This window comes from Orussus abietinus, unplaced genomic scaffold, assembly GCF_000612105.2.
Source record: "Orussus abietinus isolate OABI.00-Male unplaced genomic scaffold, Oabi_2.0 scaffold37, whole genome shotgun sequence".
Classification (NCBI taxonomy): domain Eukaryota; kingdom Metazoa; phylum Arthropoda; class Insecta; order Hymenoptera; family Orussidae; genus Orussus; species Orussus abietinus.
The window spans coordinates 525,767-549,994 of record NW_019394759.1 but is presented as its reverse complement, the minus strand read 5'-3'; the positions used below and the strand labels follow the sequence as shown (position 1 = coordinate 549,994).

Genomic DNA, 24,228 nt, shown 5'->3' with positions numbered 1-24,228 from the left:
CCTCTTTTGGTCGGCACTCCCATGGCGAGAACTGGCTCCGTGTAAACAGCCCCGTCTAACCTCAACTTTCCCGCTCCTTTTTCCCCTAGTGTTTCACGAAACATCACGCAAAGGCCCTCTGGCGTCTTTAAGGGCAACCGCACTCGTCAACCACCATTTTCGGCAAGTCCCTCTTGATGATGTTCGAGTCGGGCCCGTAATAGATCAGCGACATCGGCGAGAACTTCAGGGGCGCGCAACATGGCTGCATACCCGCTAATCTATCCATTTTTCTGTATTCCTCGATCACGTGGGTGTAGTAGTTGAGGAAAGTGTCCGGCGTTCTATGGCCGGCCGCGCAATCCCCTCTACAATAATTCGCGTAATACCTGCGTGAAAACAAAAAATCACAGTTACGAATTATTCCAAGGAGATATTATATACCGAACGTTGATACGGATTTTTGGGGGGAGGTATCAGTTCGGGTGGTTTTCGTTTCCCTTAAGAAAGCGCCACATAAACTGATAACTCAACTGAATACACGGGGAACCCCTCTGATATCGGATTTGGGAAACACAGAGAGGAATTACGTAGCCTGGTTCCAAAACTCGAGCTAACCGGAGTTTAATTGGTTTACAGCAGGTTTAAGCCGGGTTAACTCGAGTTGTGGATCCGGGCCTTAGACGACAAGGGGGGGGGAGATCTTATGGTGACTTTACATGGACGCGGAAACATGGAAATAGCCAATTACGATGCATCTATTTAATAGATGCTGATTCGATCCTGAACGTCTCGATCGACACTTAAATTCGGATTTACTGGGTTTGGACCAGATCAATTCCGGATTTCGAGGACGATGGAGACGTAGTCTATGTAAAGCCACCATTAAGATCGCGTTTACACCAGAAGTCTTACCCTTGAGGAGCAATTATCCAGTCGTCCCAGCCTAGTTGGGAGAAGCTCACGTAAAACCTCTGCTTACAGCACTGGCCCTTGATGGCGCCACTGCATTCAATCGCTCGTCTCTTGACTCGCTTGACGGCCGCAGGGTCCGTTCGTAAAACCAGGAACGGTCGATCCGGATCTTGAGCACCTGAAAGCGTGTTCCGATAGTACATATTCATAGGGCATTTACCGCCAAACTTATCTAAGGTGACTAGAATTTGAAAACATTCAATGATGTTTAATTTGAAGATGCCTTCTACACGAACAACTCACATTATTTGATTTTTTCTTTGTTAGGAATATATTAAATGGACTCCATTTATGAGGTCGGTATTTGTAATAGGACCGTCCCCTTGAAAGGAACATGTGCGATCACCTTAAGGTGACATGAAAGTGGCATCTGAGGAGTCAATCAATTTCTTTTCAATCAAAACTTTTCTCTGAACTGGATGAACCGAATCGTTTAAAATTTCACCACGTGAACGTGGAGGCCCTAAGGAAGCCCCTGACTCCCGGACACTTTCATTTTTTTTTATACAAAAAAAGAAATTACAAAAAATGTTGCGAATAAAGTAAAAAATAAAATTCCATACGTGTCGGGACTTATCTCAGGGCTTCTATATTTAAGTGGTAATCGCTTACAACTTAACTAATCATACTGTAATATCCGTTTCTTCTCACCTTTCGAGTTCCCGGAGGCCTCGACGACGTGGGGCGCGTGCTCGCCGAAAGTCGAGACGTACACCTGCGTCCCGCAGCCGCTGCAGTCGACGAGTAGGGTCAGCTTGTCCTTCGGCGAGTTCGCGTTCGCCGTGTACCAATTGCTGACGACCTCGGTAACGTCGAACTTCTGCCAGCCCAGTTGGCCTACGTTCACCCCGAGCGACGTCGCCATTTCGAGATGCTGACCCAGCTCCTGAGGATGGAAACAGTCGGTAAGATTTCGCCTTTGAACCGTCGCGTTCTCGATTTTCCGATCGAACATCACCGCGTCAGACCCGAAAGGTGGAGGTTAAGGTTAAGGTTAAGGACCCGGAAGGCATCGATCATTACTTCCACACCTTGTCACCGCTCCGTCCCTATAGCCTATTACCTCGCACCAACTACCCCAGAAAAGGTCCTTTGAGATTTAAATGACTCCGTTCGATATGTAATCCGGAGTATATAATTAATGCTAAACAGCTGAAGCGAAGAATCTGTGCCACGAAGAGCAATCGGGTCGTTGGAAGCCCCAGGAGTGCTCTAGGTTGCATCAGGTACAGATAAATTGCTGCAGATCGTCATGAGTTTGAATAGCGTTAAACGACCAAGGTATCTTTAGACATTATTCCTGGGTTTAACGTTATGGGCATTTTTAGAATATGACGATTTCTTAAGGATAGTACGTTCCAAGGTTCCTTCGGTGGAAGCTTTCAACGTCCCAAGCACGGTTTCCTAGTTCCTAGGGAGTTTGGAGAATCCTACCTTGCCACGCAAATGCGTCGTGTTGCCACCGCGCACCCTGAATACCCAGAGCGTAATGTTTCTTTGGTTACTGTAGCCCTGACGATGGTGTTGATAGTGGTGGGCATGCCTCAGCTGCACCATGGCCCAGAGGGTCGCCCTGGTGATTCTAAGCGGCTCCAAAGCCGGCTCTCCGCTCGACATCGGGAACTCCAGCAAAGGCTGGCCATTTAACGTCCGCCCTGGAACAAACAAAGTCGTTATTTCGATACATTTTCCACGGAAAGGTTCCCTAATCGGCCGTTACGTTCCCGTATAAACGGAAAACGGGCCCGAGGAACGGAGACGATTGTCGGAGTTTTAATTCACACCCTATAAGGTTGGTAAGCAGATTTAGGATTTTGGCTTTAATTTAAATACGATCGCCTTTAGCAGTCATCCTATACGAGGGCTGCAACCGGTATTTCAATCGGTGTTTGCACACGATGCTTCCTGCGACCATACAAGTTGGAAGGTGATTCCCCTAGCTGGGGGTCTGTTCGTCAATTAAGCGGCTTACGCTAAGCCACTTTCATTTTTACCTAAAACGTGTTTTAGCTAATCCGCTTGCGTGCATCGCGTCTCCACGTTAATCCGGAGCTATTTTAACCCGAAAATTTTAACTAGCCAACGAGCCTAATTAATCCATCGTTGAAAAAGTTTGACTGTAGCTTTCGCGGCTTTAGGCAAGCTCATCGTATTTAGATAATCTCGATAATTAAAATGCTATATCAGATCACAAAGGGTTAAGTTGAAACGGCAATGATACAAATTTCTTTGTGTCCTCCCTTTCATTTTTGCTGTCTCCATGTTGTACATTTACATGTTCTACCTTACACCAGTTTTATAAGTGCCGGTGTTAAGCAGCGTATAAACGCTGTTTTACGACGGGGTTGCCGGTAAAACCGGAATAAAATGCCGTTTATTTTCACGCTTAACATCAGTAGTTATGAAACCGGAGTAAGGAAGGACGTGTAAATGCAGTAATTGTCGAATCAGTTTGCAGGGTCCACTTATTCTATATATGACGGTATTATGTCGGTTATCGAGCGACTACGACTTGGTAGTCTCCAAACCGCCCGATTCGAGGATAAGAGTCCCATCGGTGATTTCCTAGGGTTTTTCGATTTCGACGGACGGTTTGGCTCTCTAAACGCATCCCGTGATATAAATCAACGAGTTTACACCAACTTGCCATTGGCAAATTCCATTAGATCGGATCGATGCCGACCATTCGGTTTAAGCCAACCGCATTGCGAGGAGGAGGCGTTATTTATGCGTGCGTAAAAATGAAAAGAGCATAGGAAGTACTTTGGGCGCGGGTTTGTTCGTAGATGCATCGATCCAAATGCCGGCCCAATCGAACGTGAGTCCATTTGAACGTGAATCTGGTTGGACGTCGGGGATTTTACCGCAACACCGTTGGCTCGACGAAATGGCCGGCATTGGTACGGATCTAATGGAATTCGGTATTCGCGCCAGTGAGAGTAACTTGGTCAAACTGTCCAGTGACCGGGTTACTCGCGAAAAAGAGCTACCTAGATTGTTTGAATGCCGCGACTTCGTTCCCATTGACACTCTCGCTCCATTAACTCGGCGAAATACCGCGCCGTGATTGGTCGCTGCGACGGCTCTAATGGAAACGGTAATTACAAACCGAGGACGTAGGGCGTCCGATGTACCCTGTCCTGGGTAGAGTTCGAAAATTCTCGGTAACATTAAATTGGAGAAGGTAACTGTGAAACATACCGTAAGTTACCGGGAACATTGAGAATTTAAGAGAACGTTAATTTTGTTATTTATACTCTAGGCTTCTTCGTTTAAATAACTTCTTTTTTCAATCAACTTTCAATTTCAAGCTAAAGAGTAATAATTACTATTAGAAAATATTGATTATAGGGTCGTATTTACCTCCAGCTAAAAATATTCACGTATGTACAATTTCACGGAAAATTCCATGCGATTTGTTTCAAATGTATTGATATTTCATTCTGCTACGAAGCGAATGGGTTTTGATTGGCTACAGAGAACGTACAACGGAAATTCCCCTCTACGATGTTTCTCTATAACTAATCGAAACCTCTCGTTCGCTCTGTTGAAAAATTCAAATTCTCATAGTTTCTCGATAAAAAAGGCTTTGGAGAAATTACCGATACATTACCGGGAATTTCTCTTCGTTTCTGACGTAACTTACTGGATTTAGAACTCTAGTCCTGGGGGCGATTCCGTATCTCTGGTGAGAGTGCACACCTCTCGCATCTTCGTTTCAGTTATTGTGCATTTTTTTATATCCAATTCTGTACCCCGCGAGTGAAAATGTGAAATCCTTAGATTGAAATAATGGTAAAAAAGGTTTTAGTAGATGTATACCGTACGTGATTGACGCTTAAATTTTCATCCTACCGCACAAATTAAGAATTGCGAAAAGTTGCAATTTTCTGTATATATGTATAGACTAGCTGCCATCGATAAGTATCTCGCTTTCTCTGTATCCATGGTTCCTTCTCTCATGTCTCGTCATTCGAAATGTCTTGTCGAGTCCTACAAAGCATCTTACATTTTTATCGTATAAATATCGTGCCTCTGTGAAGATAACAGAAATGAAAGAAAGAAACCGAAGGGGCCGTTTTCTCGCTCTTTTTGTCTCATCTTACGTGAAATGAATGCGCAACGCAATATGGCGACCACCTTACTGACGACGAGATCGAGAGAGAGAGGAAGAACAACGGGTTTGCGGGCTCTATATATCTTAAATCCATGGTAATGACGCCTTCGTAATAACTCTGGAGATTTCTCGCGTTGGTATTCCTCGGAGCAATTCGCATCGCAAGGTCTTGGGAGATCCAGGGGATTCCCGGAATAATTTTCCAGAGGGTGGGCAAGTAGTCGCATGCCCGAGACGTTTCAGGACTATTTGCATGAAATTAGGGTGGCTCCACGACACGGCTTATGCACTTCCGGTTAAAGCTTGCCTCTGTCCTCGTTAATGCAAAGGGATTTAATTCCGATGCAAATCCCCCTTAAAATACTGGCGAATCTGCAGGTGCGTGCGCCTAAGTATTCCCTGATTCCGGGAATCCCTGTAACCGTTTTCATCTTTGATCGAGCCGCATTTTATGCAAATCGACGGTCTGCTTGAAGGCATCGCATTTTCACGCGACGTTTCGTGAGCTAGTGAAATCGTATCTGGATTTCGAGTTGCGAAAAGTTACCCTGTAGAGGGTTTCCCCGAGGGGTAGTCACTCAGGAAATTATAGATTTTAACGCTTGAAATAAATAACCACGGAAAATGATTAGAAATCACCGAATGCCGTCGCAATTTTAAGGCCGAACGTCCCTTGTTACCGAATTGCATTGTTTTTTATTTTACGAAGTCGAAGACAATCGGCTCTCAAGGAAGTATATCGTTTTTCCTGATTTCCCGAAAGTGGGGGATCGTTTGAAATTTTCTGCGTTATTTTTGGACGGTCAAAGTTAGAACGGAATATGGAACGATGCACGGGGCAAAAAATAAATGTTATATGCGTATGAAAATATATGTACGACACAATGAAAGATATGATAATCTTCGTCGAAAGGATGATCGTTTGCCAGAAGGGTCAAGGCGGACGTATAAATGTATTTCCCCCTAGCCCTCCATGTTCGTACCTTGGATTAAAATAATAATATATAACATTGAAAATTAATTTCATTTTTGTTTCATATTTAAAATGACGCCTACTTTTGGGGAACCCTTTATTCCGGCGCTTTCCATTACCGTTGCTCTTCATTGGCAAGGAAATTCGTGCCTTCGTAAAATCCGCAAACGAAGACGCACGTTTCGCGTGGAAGTTGGGAACGGTTCTTTATATATCCGGCGGACCCGGAAGCGATTCCGCGATTGCGGCCTCGCGTTTCTCTTCCCTTAATCTGGTTAAGCGCGGCCATCGGTCGCAAAATCGATCAGGTTCAATCCTAAGGCAACTTCCGCGGGATCAATTTACGGAACCGAGAGATCGCGATGCATTTTAAAGTGCTTCGATTTAATCGCATCACGTTATTTACGGCTCTGCCCCTGGATTTCTCGCCTCCCTCGAATTACAAGAAATCGAGAGCTTCGCCGCCGCCAATACCTTGAAAATCGGTCAAGATGCTCGAATATCTGTACGAATTTCATTTCACTTGCGAAAAATTGAGATTCAATGCCGCCGTAAGTTTAACAACCACAAAAAGAACCGACGGATCCCTGCAGGAGGTGCAAAAAGTGCGCGCGAATATAGAACACGTCATACTAAATTTAAAAAAAAAATTGAACGGCCATTTCTCACATCGTTATACTTTATCAAATTGTAGAAAATTAAAAACACGATATCAGTGCACGGCAACTTAATTGGCCAGTTGTTCCGGTCATGGTTATGGGCACTGTTACACATCTGAAAAGGCCTTAACGGTTAAGATGGTTAACCGCCGAGTTAAACCGAGTTCATCTTTACTTTGACGCCCCCACGCTAGAGTTCTAAATCCAGTAAGTTCCGTGAGAAACGAAGAGAAATTCCCGGTAACTTATCGGTAATTTCTCCAAAGCCTTTTTTATCGAGAAATTATGAGAATTTGAATTTTTCAACAGAGCGAACGAGAGGTTTCGATTAGTTATAGAGAAACATCGTTGAGGGGAATTTCCGTTGTACGTTCTCCGTAGCCAATGAAAACCTCCCATTCGCATCGTCGCAGAATGAAATATCAGTTCGTTTGAAACAAATTCCATGGAATTTCCCGTGAAGTTGTACATACGTGAATATTTTTAGCTGGAATTAAATACGACCCTATAATCAATATTTTCTAATAGTAATTATTACTCTTTAGCTTGAACTTGAAAGTTGATTGAAAAGAAAAAAAGTAATTTAAACGAAGAAGCCTAAAGTATAAATAACAAAATTAACGTTCTCTTAAATTCTCAATGTTCCCGGTAACTTAGGGTATGTTTCACAGTTACCTTCTGCAATTTAATGTTACCGAGAATTTTCGAACTCTAGCCCACGCGTAATCCCCGCATCGGTTTAACTCCATACACCTCGGCGAGATATATCGGAAGAATTAATCGTCCCTAGTATAACCATCTCGCCAGCCCAACGGCAGTCTTTTCGAGTCGACGCTTCCCGACCCCCCTAGAGCCTCCCACCCGAGGACCGAAACTAGCTATCTAGGGGAGGAAGCTCGTCTAGTTCCGCGCGGTTCGGTTCCACGGGCCGAGACCGTCTTCCCGGCTCTCGCTATCGATTTCATCTCCTCGACGGGGTCCTGTAAAAAACCGTTCCCAAATACGGGGGGGGGGGGAGTTCCGCAATTGGCCGCGCAATCTCATTAAAATCGGAACGCGGTGCTTCCCCGTGGGGTTGCCGGCCCGGCCGCTCGGGGCGCTGCCATCGCCGGGGAATCCTCGAGAGCGGGTATATACGGGGGCTGGTGGAAGCGGCGGCCGCGGCAGAGGACGTCGCGGCGGCGCTACATAAGGCCACCTCTCGTACATAGGCGTACATATGTAGGCAAAGCGGAGCGGCTTCATCCCTTAACGGTGTGGTGAGTCACGGACGCCGGGGTGGGCGGCGGGGTGGGGATAAGCGCGGGGCGTCTGCCGCCCGTCTGCCACCCCCCACCTTCGCCGCCATTACCCTCCCGTCCTGCCGCCCCGCCGCCGGCGCCCTGTCCTCCTCTCCTCGGCCGAAAGATATTCCACTTTCCGCCCTTGCGACAATGCGCTTAAACCGCTGCCGCCGCCGCGGCCGCCATTTTCGCCCCGGCCGGCGGCGGCGTCGCGGCGGCCGAAATTACGGGTGTCATCGGCTCTCCTAAGACGGACGCGCGTCACGGGGCTCCGCCAGAGTCTCCAGCGCCCTTCTGCCTTTATGTTTCAAGGCGACCGGGAGGGGGCGAGACAGGGTCGTTAACGTCCACTTAGAAATCCTCCGAGCGCCGCTCGGGCTTCGCTGCACCCTTTGGAGCCGAACTTCGATTTCGACCCTACCGCTAGGCGTCGCGTTTTTCGCGGGAATCGGCCCAGCCCGCGAAAACCGACTTCAACTAACGGCTTCGAGTCGACTCGAGTTCGACGGTTCGTATTAGTCGGTGAAAAAGGAGCGCAAAAAGGAACCGAGTATATATGTGCCCATAATTATGAAAGTGGTCTAAGTCAAAATTAAAAAAAAAAAAATGAGTTTATCAGTTATTTCACGCCATATTATTTCAAACGAAATTAATTCAATGTAAATTCGAAACAAAAAATATATGAGTTAGGCCACTTTCATAATTATGGGCACATATATACATGTATATACCTGGGAGGGGTTACGACTTGCTCCGCTCGGATGAAGTTATCCCATTACCCTCTCTCTCGTCTTCGTACATATCAGAAATGAAAAGGCGTCTCTTCGATGACCGGGACTGAATAGAAATTTCTGTCTGATGACTTCCACGCAACTTTTTCTTTATCTTTTCTTCTTTTTCTTTTTTTTTTTTCCTCGGAATGTATAAGACGTATCGTATGTATTATTGGACCGGAGGAGAGCTTCTCCTTAAGTCCTTCCTCGAGTCCTTGAGACAGTCGATCCTATGGACGAGCCCTTTTCTTATTCCACCCTCTCGTCGAGGTCGATCCCACTTTTTTTTTTCTCTCTGACTTTAAGCACTAAAAATGACATTACTTTACGCGAGACGATGAGTTTCAACCTGTAAAGAAAATTACCTCTAACTCTGGGAATCTCTTAGAAGGGTTCCTCACATTTTTCTTGCACATATTTGCATATTGTAATATATTGGACGGTATGCCCCAGCTTCTCCCAAGACTGTCTGATGTTAGTCTCTGATATCGGTAGGACTGTCAAAAACGGTCAATCAGTTGGCAGCTACCTTACGCGATCGGCGTATTCTTGTAATAACGCATATCACTTCCAATAATCTCGACTATTTCCATACCGTACATTTTTAGACAATGCTATATATTTTTGCCTATTTTTGTCATTAGCGTTATGACCTTATTCATTTTTTTCTTTCTTTTTTACAGATTTACCGTGAAGTCAAAAGTGTTCGGTGACTTCGATAACGTTAAGAGCTATCGAATTAGAAGTTGATATTGCGCCGTGACTCATTAGACAGTGAAACGTGCAGCCGAATGGTCAGCCCAGCAAGTAGATAAACCGTGTGGGAGACAAACACGCGGTTGTTGGTATCGTTGATGGTACAATTGATCCGCACGTAGTTGAGAAATAGTTGACATATGTACACTGACATTATAACATTATCGACGATGCAATTGACATGGACATGGCAGTGAAGCGTCCAGTTGGACGTTTAGGCCAGTAAGTAGGTAAACTGAAATACGGAATAAGTAGATAAACTGATAACACAGTATCATCGGCTGGGTTGTCAAAAACAGTCATTAACCTGACATGGGTCTTGCAAGATCAACGAATTTATATAACAAAGCATATTGTTTTTAACAATCCCAGACATTTCCTACAATACCATACACTTTTCCATATTTCTGGTACTAGCTTCGATTGACCGTAATTTTAATCAATCAAAATTTTAATTTTATCATTGCACCACTTCTTCATAACAATGTAAATATTTGCAAATTTCACGTAGTATTCGTATTTCCTTGGCTTGAAAAAAAAATAAAAAATAAAAATTGGGTTGCAGGGGGTTAAGAACCACCAAGTTGGACGATGATATTGCGGCGTGACTCATGCAGCAGTGAACCGTACAGCCAAATGGTCAGCCAGTGGATAAACCATGGGCGGGTCAGACATGGCAAAGTTGATGCTGCAATTGATCCGCCGGTGGTAGCGAAATAGTTGAAGTTTTATCTTAGGGAGTGCATAAAGCCGAATGAGACACTGTCATTACGGCATTATCGACGGTGTAATCGACGTGTACATGGCAGTGGAGCGTCCAGTTGAACGTTCAGGCCAGTAAGTAGATAAACCGTAGGATACCGATAATAGAGTATCATCGACATGTCAATGAAATATACAGTGGGGCGTTCAACTCCGCATGGGGATAAAGTACATGCCATTGATATTACGGTGTCGTTGACCCAGCAGCGAAAGATGCAATTGAACGTTCAGACCGGTAAAGGGGGTAGAGTACATGCCCCAATACTTTGTCGTCGTTGACAAGGGAGAGGAATGTTCAGGAGTGATAGGGACGCGGTTTATCAGCGGTGGTGGGTGTCACAATTAGCGGCTTCGCTCGCGAGACAAACGCGTCCTCGGAAAGAGGCAAGGGCCCTCCTGCTCTCTTATTTTTCCTCTTCCATGCTTCGAGGGAACGGACAAGGGGGAAGACAGACGGCAGGTTGGGGTGCGAGACACGGTTGTTAACGTCCACTTAAGTTCACCGCGCAGTCAAAAGAATAATGAACGAAGGCTAAGGAGCGAGGCTTAATAATTTACGAGTAAACCATGGACGTGGAATACACGAACTCGGTAATCCTGACCCTTTCCTTGATATCCTTGTGAAGGTAGGGAAAGGAAAATTCTCGGACCAGGTCTGGACATCATACCCCAATGAAGTAAATCTATCTATGTCGACGATGAAAAGCGATTACGTGGGTCCGTCTTTTGTGCATCGAGCACGTGGTAGCGTTTCAGACGTTTCTTAAATTCGGATCTAATGGGTGTCGACCCGATAAATCTCGGATTTCAAGTACAATGGAGACGTAGTCGATGCCGACATCCCTAGGCAACCCCAGGGAAGTCTTCGGTTTAGCCATCGCATCCAACCGGTAATGTCGGTCCTCGATACGTGCAACAGTCGGATCACGTGGAGGCCCTCGTGTCCGGTCGGGATCGGAAAGTTTGGCCGCGACGGCGACGGCGACGGCGACGCTCCCAGGTCAGACAGTGGCCATGTCGCATTGCGGCGGCGACCGGCAGCTAAGACCCAACCAGGTGACCTCGAAAAATGGCGCCAGCTACGCGCGAAATTCCACGGTGCGACTCCGCCATTATGCCGGGGTCAATTGCATGCACGCAGTTCTCGCCGCATGAGCGTCGCGCGATGCGACCGTATTCACGCCCACTATTAACCCTCTCGATAGTGTTGAAACTTAAATGCACATAGCGACGTCCCTTACCCCGAGCTAACAATAGGCAATTATATTCAGCGGGTCGTCCGAGGTCCTTACCGCGCCAATCCGAAAAAGGGGCATTTATGGCCCCTGCAATAAGGGAATTACCGCCCGCGGAACCTTCTAGCTTAAAGTAACGAGTAACAAAATCTATTCTTCATTTTTCAATAGTTTCCGCGTCCCTATAATAAATACTTATCCGTTTCGAGCCCTCGCTCCCAGCTGCAAAATGTGTCGCGCACATTTTTCGATTTACCGTTACAAGTGAGTCCACCCTCTACGTGGCTTTTTGGGAATTTCAGACCCTCCCTTTTTTTTCTATTCCACCAATCGCGATGCGTTTGCTTACGCCTCCACCTCCGGTTAAGCAAGTAGCATAATTCTACCCCCCACACGTTGGGCCATTCCCAATGCCGTGCATCGTGAATTTTTCGAGTCCTCAAGTAACGCATCGATATATGCCGCGAGAAAGGCAGCGAGGCCAAAACTTGTACCGATTTCCCTTAATAAAGGAGCGCCCGAGGTCGATGCAAAGTGGTATTGCTTTTAGCGTCGGTTACCGACCGAGCGAGAATGTGGTTCGGGTCGGGGCAGGGGAGTGAAAAAAACGTTAGTACCCGGAGGATACTAAGTTCGAATAATCGACGTAATACGATATCGCAGGAGTATCGTAAGTCTCGTACTGGCACATCACGAGTCTCGGCTGGGGCGTCCGGCCAAGTCGTCCATTTAAGGCGGGGAGTAGTGCCGCGCCCGAGCCCGAATCCGAATCCGCGATCAAGATTCACGGTGCCGAGACTCGAGCCAAGTGCCGAGGAAAAAAGGAACCGACTTTACCGGTCGAGTTTGCGCCGCCGCGAGGCTCTTTACCGACCGCGCCGCCTAGGACGACCGGTAAGGTCGGTGATTTTGCGTAAGCCGTCTAAGCATGCACGTCCCGTGACTCTACTTAACCTACATGCGCCTCGTCTACGCGTTAATACGTGCACGCGGTCTTCTACACCTCTCTTCGGCTCGGTCTTTCCTGCAGGTGTCGTGGCCACGTATATCTCTCTACCGCGGACTACGTTTACCATTTAACGTCGGCGTTACATGCGCTGCTTCGTATATATACACTTCGAGTCTACGCGCAATTTAGTCTGAAAGTGTATCGTAACATGCATCAAGCTTATCACGCGTTGTCGCTGCGAGCACGTCTGTAGAGGTTTCAGGGGTTCCCATGAACGAATCTACTGTGTCGGGTGACTAGACAGAGTTTCGCGCCAAATCACTATTCGCATCTACTCTAGAGTTCTAAAATTCTCAGTAACATTAAATTGGAGAAGGTAACTGTGAAACATACCGTAAGTTACCGGGAACATTGAGAATTTAAGAGAACGTTAATTTTGTTATTTATACTTTAGGTTTCTTCGTTTAAATAACTTTTTTTTTTTCAATCAACTTCAAAGTTCAAGCTAAAGAGTAATAATTACTATTAGAAAATATTGATTATAGGGTCGTATTTACCTCCAGCTAAAAATATTCACGTATGTACAACTTCACGGAAAATTCCATGCGATTTGTTTCAAACGAACTGATATTTCATTCTGCGACGAAGCGAATGGGAGGTTTTGATTGGCTACGGAGAACGTACAACGGAAATTCCCCTCTACAATGTCTCTCTATAGCTAATCGAAACCTCTTGTTCGCTCTGTTGAAAAATTCAAATTCTCATGATTTCTCGATAAAAAAGGCTTTGGAGAAATTACCGATAAGTTACCGGGAATTTCTCTTCGTTTCTGACGTAAATTACTGGATTTAGAACTCTAATCTACTCAGGGCAGGACTACCGGAAGGTTGGGTTCCTAACAGATAGTGGCGACGTCTGGCTGCAACTGTGCACAAATCTCGTAACTCAGCGATTTTAGTCTCTTTCTATCCATACGTGTCTGACAAGGACACGTATAGTCCCTTTCTAGATCACAAGCGGCGCTGCGATCGCGCTGGAGTTTCTACATCCGTGGCACATGCTTCTAAGCGAGCTAGGTTAGGACTCCCCATACGAGTAGATATACATTTAGCCATGCACACCATTTGGATTAAAAGCGTCCTTATCGCCATACGCGGTATCGAGTAGGGGGCCGACACTGCATATATTGGGGTGTAACGCTTTATGCACTACCGCCATCTTCGGTTGGAGTAAACCCTCTTCGCGAACTAAAATATTAGGCGGGCTATTCAAATTCATTTATTAAAGGAAGGGATATTTTCGGGATTTAAAAAGTACTTATAATGATCAAAACAGACGTTGCTTAGACTGACACACAAATGTAAGAAAACAGTATATTAAACATAAAAGAAGTAACAAAAGTGTCAGTAGCGCAACGCCTGTTTTAAATCACTGTAAGAACAGAAATAATTACATTAAACATTAGTCAAAAAGTAACATATTTATTAAGATAAAAATATTAATTATTGTGAATGTATAAATATACAAATTCTATACAAATTTAATTTTTGTTATGATTACTTTTATGTGGATGGCTCTATAGATCGCATTTAATCCATTTAATTATTACAATTATTATAGGAAGAAACTACAAACTGTTCTTGATTTACACTTTTACTCACAAACTCGCGTTCGCGATTTAATACTCGAGGTAATCGAAACTTGTGAAAATATTGCCACTAATCGAGGTTAGGTTCACTTTGGTTCAGTTGTCCCGACTATTTTTATGCGCATCTACGCTGCGCCTCCTGGAGTCTCTTGCTATTGGTTAGAAAATTTTTTCTCTGTTCTTCTCTTTCTATTAGACTGAAAAGTCACGACACCAGCGCAGTCTTTGCTTGGAGTAGGTGAACTAACTTCAGCGTTACACCTCTCCCATAAGGAGTGTCATCCCCCTGGTATCGAGCCAATGAATATCACGTCGCAGTTTGGTTGAGAAAATTTCTTTTTGGTTGCAGACTTTTTTATTATAAGGAGAGAATTGAGATCTTTCAAACGAAACACACTGTACGGGAAAGCCGAAAAATTCATTATGGATGAGTTTGGGGCTAGACCCTTGAAACCGATAGGGTTTGTCCGATTGCGGGATTACGACGCATACACGCCGCGTTCTTTTAGGTTATGTAAGACCGAGCGCCTCGGCGGACGTGACTGCAGACTAATGCCGAGCTGTCCCGATGCGGGATGGACGGTCGCGCGAAAGGAGAAGAACGGGAAGAAGAAACCGACCGAGAAGGAGCACATGCGACTCCGTAATTCCCCGGGGACTATCTAATCCCGAAAAATGCGGAACTCGCTCAATGGACACCGTAACCGAACCTTTCCGCCTCGCCCTTTCAACATTTTCTACTTTGCATCTCGATGCGTACCCCTTTTCCGATTTTATTTTTCAACTCGACTGCATTTCCAAACTTATTCTTTAAACAATTTCTCGGTTTGACTCCGTTTCGATACCTTACATCGAGATCCTTTTCTTCTTTCCTCGTCATCCGCTTAACAGATCTTAGAGCACTCCGTAAAGACAACTTTCGAGTCGGTCTCGGTATCCTAGGTAAAAGTTTAGAGCGAGTCTTGGACCCGATTCCATAACTTGAGTTAACCGGAGTTGAAGTGGTTCACATCAGGCTTAAATCGTGCATAACCTAGTTAAACTTCGGTTAACTCGAGTTGTGGAACCGGACCTAACCTTCCATGCCAATCTTCCGTTTGTATATCATTTACTAACATGAGACTCAAATGGACACGGGGTGATAAAATGTGGGGACAACGGCACCGCCACCAATGTATTCACATTATTAATATTCTGGTAGCGAAAACATATTTATTACGTCTCCCCCGTCGGTATATATTTAATGCCGGATTGATTAAATCCGACTTTGCGTCCGTTTCCACCACCTGGTTTTATTTAATACCGAACTAAATAGGTGGTGGAAACGCACTCAATGGCGAATTTATCGAATCCGGTAGTGCATACCGAGGATGAAGACAGTAATTGAAAAAAGTAAGACAGAAAACCGTATCAGAGAGAGAAAAAAAAGAATTCTTTCAAAATACTATATTCCTGGGATTCCCTTGTTCCCGTTCGATCCGCGAGAGGGCGGACTCGTACACGGCCCGGTCGAAGATGGGCGCGACACGGACGAGTGTGTCTACCCCCTTGCGCTTCCGTTTACGGCTCCAGGGGAAAGAGGCGCGCGCGATTCTTTATTATTTTATTACCGGGACTCCAGCGTGTAAGACCCTCCTAGGTTCTCCCGGCGACCCTAGCGCCCCTCTAGCGGCCGCCGATCCAAACTCCACGGACCACCCTTCCCCTCCCTAACTGCGGCTATTCCTCGATTCCTATTGGATGGCCAGCGCTCACGAGCCGCGCGATTAGGATTCATTGCCGCTCCAACGGAAATCGTCGCCGCGACGACGAATTGCATCCAAGGACCGCTGACTCGTATGTAGGCGCCATCCTGCGATTTCGGGACGAACTTCGCAGTGGACCTTTTACGGGACTTAGAAATTTGCATTAGACTTGCGATCTACGTGCGACGTGTTGACAGTCAAGTTCCAGGGATCGTTGCAAAAATCTTACCGAATGCCACCAAACGATCGCGCTTCTCAAACTTATACGAAAATGCCATCTGAGAGGTAAATCGTTTATGAAACTTCTGTACGAACTGGGTGCATCGAATCGTTTACCATCTAAACATCGAGACCGTTAGGAAGGTCCTGACGCTCGTGAAATTTCGTATTTTTGAAAATTTGTTTGTATATATATTTTTTATTTGTTTATCAGTGAAATGTTACGGGCGTCAGGATATTCCCTAGGGCCTCCATATTCACACGGTGAGATTTCGAAGGATTAGGTGCGCTCGGTTTAAAAAAAAACGTTTCATTAATTCGACTGCTAGCACTTTTCGGTTAAAAATGTATTTGGCTCGAAACTCCACCGAATTTCTCGATACAGCGCGATTGGGCTGCGGTTAATGTAAAATGATATAAATTCTACGTAACCCTTAACGTGCAGTCGTTTCGTGGTGAAGTCGATACAAGCGAGAATCGAGCCGAGTTACGTTTCGACTAATCGGTGGAGTGGCATCCCGCCTATTGGTTTCAGCGTGTTTCCGCGACCCTCGTATAGGGCCGAGGCAATTGACCGTAATACGGTCCGTCAAATAAGAGGGTCATCTATAGTCACGAGTTAACCCTGATCCAGATCCACGGCCACGTGCTCACGCGGGGGCTCTAGAGCCTGCAATGATGCACCTAAGGTGCATCGCCCATTACTGGTCTTCTCCCATCCGGCGGCCATTAGCGACCGACTCATCCCTGGGAGTTACGAGTCGCGTCTCGCGAACCTTTCGTGCCCCTCATTTAAGGTGAAGTGAAGCCCCCTTCAAATCAGTCGATTCTAATACAACACTTTTTTTTAAGGGTAAAAGACCAAACTGTCCGAAACTTTGACACGTCACTCTTGATCATCTAAGAATTGTCCTGACACATTGAAAATTTGGATTTTTTGACAACATTTTTTAACTCCGCTTAGACAAGAACCAAAATGGCGTCGAGCTCTCATATTTCGATCAATATACAATTATCGAAGGCTCTGATATGAGAAACTAAAGGGTCAGGACAATTTTACGAGAATTTAGAACATTCTGGTAATCGATAAATTCGCATTTGAACGGGATAAAGGCAAAAAAGTGTTGTATGCGCTTCTATGCTAAAACGATGGTAATACGAGGTCTCGGAGTGAAAATTTAATTAACCTGGAAATCACAGATGGCGCAGGGGGTCCCTCTGCAGTCAATTAGGGCCCCTGAAAGCACGAATCCGGAGGATTTCTGGAGTTTTACTTCGATTTCTTGATATATATTGTACGAAAAGGACAGGTGGAGTATGCCATTTGGTGCAATACCCAATATAATTCGACACAGCTGTCAATATAAAAACGAACGTCGGCAACGTAGGCATTTAGAAAAATCTTCTTTATCGACGTCGATCAAGTTCCTCGACGTGTTTCACTTCACCTTAACAGCGAAGATGATTTCCCTCTTGTTTTTAGCTTCACCGAGGATCCATTCCATCAGTTGAAAATATATTTCAGCAATCGAGTAAGTTCGGTCGCAAGGCTCCCAGAGATTCCATATACCCTGCTCGTTAAAAAAAATTGCAACACCAAAAAGTCCCAGCTGTGGATATTTCATAACCCGACATATCGTTCAGCATAACGAAAGGAGGTCGCACCTCGGTAATAAATATTCTCTTTTTAAACCAAAATTAAATTAATATCTCTCTGCGGTGTCCTAATCGAGGTTCGGGGTGTTGCAAAAGGATGGACCCGATTTCGTCACCTTTCAATGGAAGTCATGTCGGCCATTTTGAAAATACTCCGCGTTTGTCTCTTATTCGTCACAATTCTTCTTTTTAGATGGTGGAGTTATTTTCGACGAACAGTGTATTTATCTGCGTGATATTTAGAGTAGGTGAGGTAGTTTCGTCATGATACAGATTTCGCAACGTCTCGGGACGATCGGTTGCGTCTGTCGTGCAGAAATATAACGCGCCCTTCTACAATAGAAATGGCCTGTCGAGTGTTTCCTCTTTTTTTTCGGGAAATTCAATAGACCGACCTGGCATCAGTTCACTATGGGAGATTCTCAATGGGGGCAATGCCCGACTATAATCGCGAGAGTTAAGGGGTTAGACATTTCCGGCCAGTCAGGATGACAAAAATTCAAGGAGTCTCGATGGAAGCCGCTACGACCCGATGGAATTCCAAGGATCTCTGTGGATTCGCAGAAATCGTGCACCGACAAAACGTGATTAATAGTTAGTCCCCTTCTATCATTAAACGTGGTACATAAACGCAGTTACGCGTTCTCGAGGTAATGCATATTTTTTTTTTTAAATGTCGGTCATTCTCTCCACAGGCGTAACCTCTCGTCGCCGGGGAATCCTACAACGAGGGATGCTCGGATTTCGAAAAATTTCAATCAGACCTCATTGGCTCGTACAGATTCCGAGAGCATTTCATTGAAATTCCGTCCACCCTTGCGAGTAGGGCGAGTTCATAGGATATTCCGACTAGTTTTCCCACATAAACCTTCACTCCAAGAAGACTCGCTCCTGCATACCATGCACTGAGAAAAAGAATAAAACTATCAATTAATTTCGTAACCTCCGTCGTCATAGGTAGGATAATTTATCATCGCCCCCCACATGTAGGAAAAAAAAACACAATTTATATCACGTCCCTCTAAAAAAGAAAAACCTGGAACACAGTCAATCCAGCAGTGCAAATCGGAATACAATTTCCCTGCAAACCATCGCGTTCGGTATCTATGGAATCGAAATTACACGAAAATATAAATGTAAAACGTGCCGTCAAGTTCGCCCGTAAATCCCTTTCCCAGGGAATCCCATACAGCCAAAGTAATCCCATAAGTGTTTTCGGTCCAGAAGAGTAAAAAGGAAGAAATCTTTAGGTCGGGTGCCCCCCACGCCTCTCGCTCGGCATATTCCAGGGGTGCGGGACAAGGCAGCATCCCCTGCGGTCCAGAGATCACCGTTCAAAGTTGACCCGTTGAAAGGAGGTATCGTTGTAAACTCGCGACCCGCCCCCCAGAGGGCCCGGCTCCGGTGGGGAACCTCGGGGGCGTAGAGTTCGAAAATTCTCGGTAACATTAAATCGGAGAAGGTAACTGTGAAACATACCGTAAGTTACCGGGACCATTGAGAATTTAAGAGAACGTTAATTTTGTTATTTATACTTTAGGTTTCTTCGTTTAAATAACTTTTTTTCTTTTCAATCAACTTCAAAGTTCAAGCTATAGAGTAATAATTACTATTAGAAAATATTGATTATAGGGTCGTATTTACCTCCAGCTAAAAATATTTACGTATGTACAACTTCACGGAAAGTTCCATGCGATTTGTTTCAAACGAACTGATATTTCATTCTGCGACGAAGCGAATGGGAGGTTTTCATTGGCTACGGAGAACGTACAACGGAAATTCCCCTCTACGATGTTTCTCTATAGCTAATCGAAACCTCTCGTTCGCTCTGTTGAAAAATTCAAATTCTCATAATTTCTCGATAAAAAAGGCTTTGGAGAAATTACCGATAAGTTACCGGGAATTTCTCTTCGTTTTTGACGTAACTTACTGGATTTAGAACTCTACGGGGGCGCCGCAAGTCCCAGGCTCCAGGGTTCGGGTAAGTTCGGATAAGTTCGGGTGGGTTCTCGGTAAGTTCGCGTCGTTCGGCGGAGCGATCCGGCTTGGATGCGGGCCGGGGGGTGCGTCGTTCTGCCGGCGCGGGGGATGGTGGAGGGCGGTCAGGGGAGGGGAGCGAGAAGGAGGGAACGATGCGGGCGCGGCACGCGCTAGGTCATAGCAGACGGGAGCGAGAGAGAGAGGGGAGAGGGAGGGAGCTGTCGCCGCCACCGAGCCGGGCCGAGTCGAGCCGGCGGTGTGTCTGCCTCGTGCATGTAGGTGCGGGGCGCTCGTGTAGATGGCGCTGGCGCTGGCGTCGCCGGCGGCGGCGTGGCCGGTCTAGGCGTGTGGTGGAGCTGGAGGTAGTACGGACACCCTCTATCCCATCTCGCTTGGACGCGAGAGAGTGGATGGGAGAGTCAAGAGGGAATAAAGGGGGAGAGAAGGAGATGTACGAAGAGCGGCGCCCAGCTGGAGCCACGTGCATCGATCTGACTACAGGCGCCAGCCGTCCTATCCGTCGGCTCGTTCGTCCATGAGAGTTCGACCCTGCCCCAAGGAGAGGGCGAGAGAGGAACGGAGAGAGAAAGACGAACCAGGCCACCGAGGACCGGCACTAACGCGACGTGCCGGGCCCTATTCCCTAGGGAGGACCTCCGATCTCGGCGAGAGGAACGCGGGGAATCCTCAATGGAGCGACGCACCCCTTTCCCAGAATTTTTGCACTTCTTCGAATTTTAGTCGAATAACGTCCCTGTTAATTTTCGACGTTTTAACCCTTAACGGTAGACATGTTTTTTTTTTTTTTGGCATGAACGCGGACAGGGTGGTCTTCGAGACACCTGAATTTTTTCACCGTAAAGTGCGAGTAGTAGCCGAGGCGTGGATGGATGTTAAGCTTTTTAGGGATGTTTTAGTATCGCGGTATCGGAATAAAATTAATAAAGGGGGTGGAGAGTGTTTTTACATGAACTGGGCGCTCTATTCGCGGTATGCGTTAATAAAATCCGCCATCAAAGGTGGAAGCCATTCCCGAGTTAGGGCTAACCTCGCATCAAGATCCAGGGATCCGGAATTGAGTTAGGTGGTTCGTGCACTCTTAGAAATGAGGACCCGAGGACGAGGGAGTTAATCTCCTACCTTACATTTTCGAGAATTTAAGATCTCCCCTAACGGCGCCCTGGGCCCGTAAAAACCGAACGAGGATTCTTAAGATGAAATGCGATTCGAGCTTTGTGAACTTCGATGTATACGGACAGCGGAGTTATTCATGTTAAATAGTTAATTTCCGGCAATGTTAGTATGTTTCCCTGAGCACGCACTATCAGCTTAACGATAAACGGTGCAAAGGGGATATCGCGCCGAATTAGATCACCGAGTTGTCGTGTCGCTGTCAAGATATAAACCGCAGTACAGTTTTTCAACTCGGAACTGACCCCGTTACACCACTTAAGGGTTAAGCTAGGGTCATATATGTTCTCGGTGGATTTCGAAAGGTCTCCGCCGTATATAAGGGTGCGAAGATTTAGGGTGCGGCCGAGAGGGCCGCCGATTGGTAAAACCAGGGGCCGAAAGGGGGATGGATTTATCGCGGTTGTTCCGAATTTTTCATTTTTTTCTTCTCACCGCGGACCAATATCGAGGGTCCCTAATCCATTAGAGAGGATCCTCTATTACCTGACTCAAGGGACGAAAGCCCGGGTAGAAAATATGTAAATACCCTATCTAGGGCCTAGCTAGGACGCCAATCTACTAATGTAGGGCCTACATTGAGACATCGTCCGTTTTGACCTAAGGCTTACGATATATAGTAAGGACGTCTTAATTTGGCCTAATGAAGGAACCATCGGAGATAATTACATCGGCGCAATAATTAAAACCAATCAGGCCCTAGTTAGGGCTTAGCTAGGACGCACTTAAAATTATCTTATAGATGATTTATTCTTTATCGGAGCATCTTACCGTACCCAAGGTAGGTCTTACATAACAGTGGGGCTTTTCCACCTAGGCCCTATATTCCAGCTAGGTCTAGGTTTTAATTATTGCGCATTGGCGCAATAATTAAAACAAATCAGGCCCTAGTTAGGGCTTAGCTAGGACGCACTGAAAATTATCTTATAGATGATTTATTCTTTATCGAAGCATCTTACCGTATCCAAGGTAGGTCTTACATAACAGTGGGGCTTATCCACCTAGGCCCTATATTCTAGCTAGGTCTAGGTTTTAATTATTGCGCCAATGCGCAATAATTAAAACCAATCAGGCCCTACTTAGGGCTTAGCTAGGACACACTTAAAATTATCTTATAGATGATTTTTTCTTTATCGAAGCATCTTACCGTACCCAAGGTAGGTCTTACATAACAGTGGGGCTTTTCCACCTAGGCCCTATATTCCAGCTAGGTCTAGGTTTTAATTATTGCGCATTGGCGCAATAATTAAAACAAATCAGGCCCTAGTTAGGGCTTAGCTAGGACACACTTAAAATTATCTTATAGATGATTTATTCTTTATCGGAGCATCTTACTGTACCCAAGGTAGGTCTTACATAACAGTGGGGCTTTTCCACCTAGGCCCTATATTCTAGCTAGGTCTTTGCCCTAAGTCGACGCCCTTACGGAGTTTCTGCACGAAAGGGCCTGATACGTCCAACGGATCGTTGGAGTCCAGATCAAAGCGACGACCGAGCGAAGCGCTCATTTAGGGGGGAACCCGACTCCTGGAATAAAGATCGCGGGACGGGAAAATGGAAACAGATAAAAACCGACAGAAATCCTGGACTGTGTTTGGTAGGAGCCCCGCGACTTACGGCCTCGCAGAGCTCCGGTCGCGCGACTCGACGCCAAGTCCTTTTAAAAGAGAGCAAAGCGCGTAATGGGTACGCCTTCCGACCGCTTCACTTTTAACCAGTGTCCCCTCGCGTTATTCGAATTTATTGCGACGCCGGCTCTCGGCCGGGGCCCGATATTCCCGGTGACGTTTCGCCTCCTCCATATTTTGCGAAACCACCGGCTAACCCGACGACGTCGGAAGCCGCCCTCTCCCTCCGAGACTCGGGCCCGACAATTATTCACGCTGATTTCATTAGGGGACGTTTTAGACGGCATTGGGTCGACGTATTCCCCGTAGGAAATCTGCGAGAGAGCTAGGAGCCTAACGAGCATGCCAACCTATCGACACAGGGACATTGGAACGCCACACTTTTCTGCGAGACTTGAACTAGGTTATTCTAACAAGGAAACATTCCCAAGTGTCCGCCCCCGATCTTATTGATTTTCATATATGTTGAAGAACACAAAAATCTAAGAGACCCGTGTTTTTTTATATCTGCAATGGTCCACATTTAAGGGGTGAAACAACCCCCCAAAGTTTGGCGAAAATTCGATTTTTATAACAATTTTCGTAGAAGCAATGGAGGGATTTCGACGAAACTTGGTATAAACGTATTCCGTATAAGGACGGTGAAAACGGACTCTTCATTTTTTGTGAGCAATCACATCGCGTAAGTGGAACTTAGGTAGGAGTGCTTGTTTATTAGATATTGAAGAAAAATGTCGCCTGAAGGGTAGTTCACCCCCTTGGGGGGGTGTAGCATTGCTGGACAATATTGTGTTTTCACCGTCCTTATACGGAATACGTTTATACCAAGTTTCGTCGAAATCCCTCCACTGCTTCTACGATAATTATTATAAAAACTGAATTTTCGCCAAACTTTGAGGGGTTGTTTCACCCCTTAAACGTGGACCATTGCAGATATATAAAAACACGTGTCTCTTAGATTTTTCTGTTCTTCAACATATATGGAAATCAATAAGATCGGGGGCGGACACTTGGGAATGTTTCCTTGTACGTAAACCTAATAAAAAGAAATTCAACATTGCCGCGGTGGGTATTTATCAATTAAATGTTGCGTAGGGTGATGTTTAAGCGCTGACCCGACTTGGATAAAATCCTCTTGGGCGTCAAATTAAATCCTAATTCGGTCTTAGTTTAGATTAGGAAAAATCGTCTTTGATACGTGACTATGGTTAGATAAAAAAATAAAGAAACCTTCCTTACATATTATATGCACGTTGCATTACAGGTCACAAACGCTATGTTACGGTTATATCATTGTTGCGTAACCGTGTTTGGCGGGTAAATGTGTATGAATTTTATGAACCTTTATAACATGTATTTATGGGATTCCCTGGCCATTTTTCCACGTGGGATCGCCCGACCGTGGACTGGCTAACTCCTCCCGTTACAATATTTTCCCTCCCCTCGTCTTTGCCGAAGTTCTAAAGAGCGTATACATTTTTCTACGAGTCTTCGGTTAGGGTTGCGTCCTATCACTCAAGGCCGATGTCGAGTCCTGGTTAAGCATCGCCCCGACGGCGGGATGGGAAATATAATTCCTCGACCCCCCGTAAAGCTCGAGTTCCGTATAGATGGATCGGCGCGGCCTTTACGAGAGAAAAGCCCCATTTTGGAAACGATTCCTTCCCTGGGGAGTCGTAACTCGAGCGCTTCTCCAACTT

The 24,228-nt window shown here is 45.7% G+C and overlaps 1 protein-coding gene across 1 annotated transcript in view; it reads right to left on the bottom strand.

Annotated features, from left to right (window-relative positions):
• Positions 1–24,228, bottom strand: part of LOC105696189 (inhibin beta chain) — a 36,581-nt gene continuing 12,353 nt past the window's right edge. Inside the window, exons 2-5 of the mRNA XM_012418434.1 lie at positions 2,389–2,609; positions 1,606–1,840; positions 895–1,072; positions 1–368 (exon numbers count right to left, since the gene is read on the bottom strand). Coding sequence (XP_012273857.1) covers positions 128–368; positions 895–1,072; positions 1,606–1,840; positions 2,389–2,609 — 875 coding nt within the window. The 3' untranslated portion in view covers positions 1–127. The remainder of the gene's footprint in view (positions 369–894; positions 1,073–1,605; positions 1,841–2,388; positions 2,610–24,228) is intronic.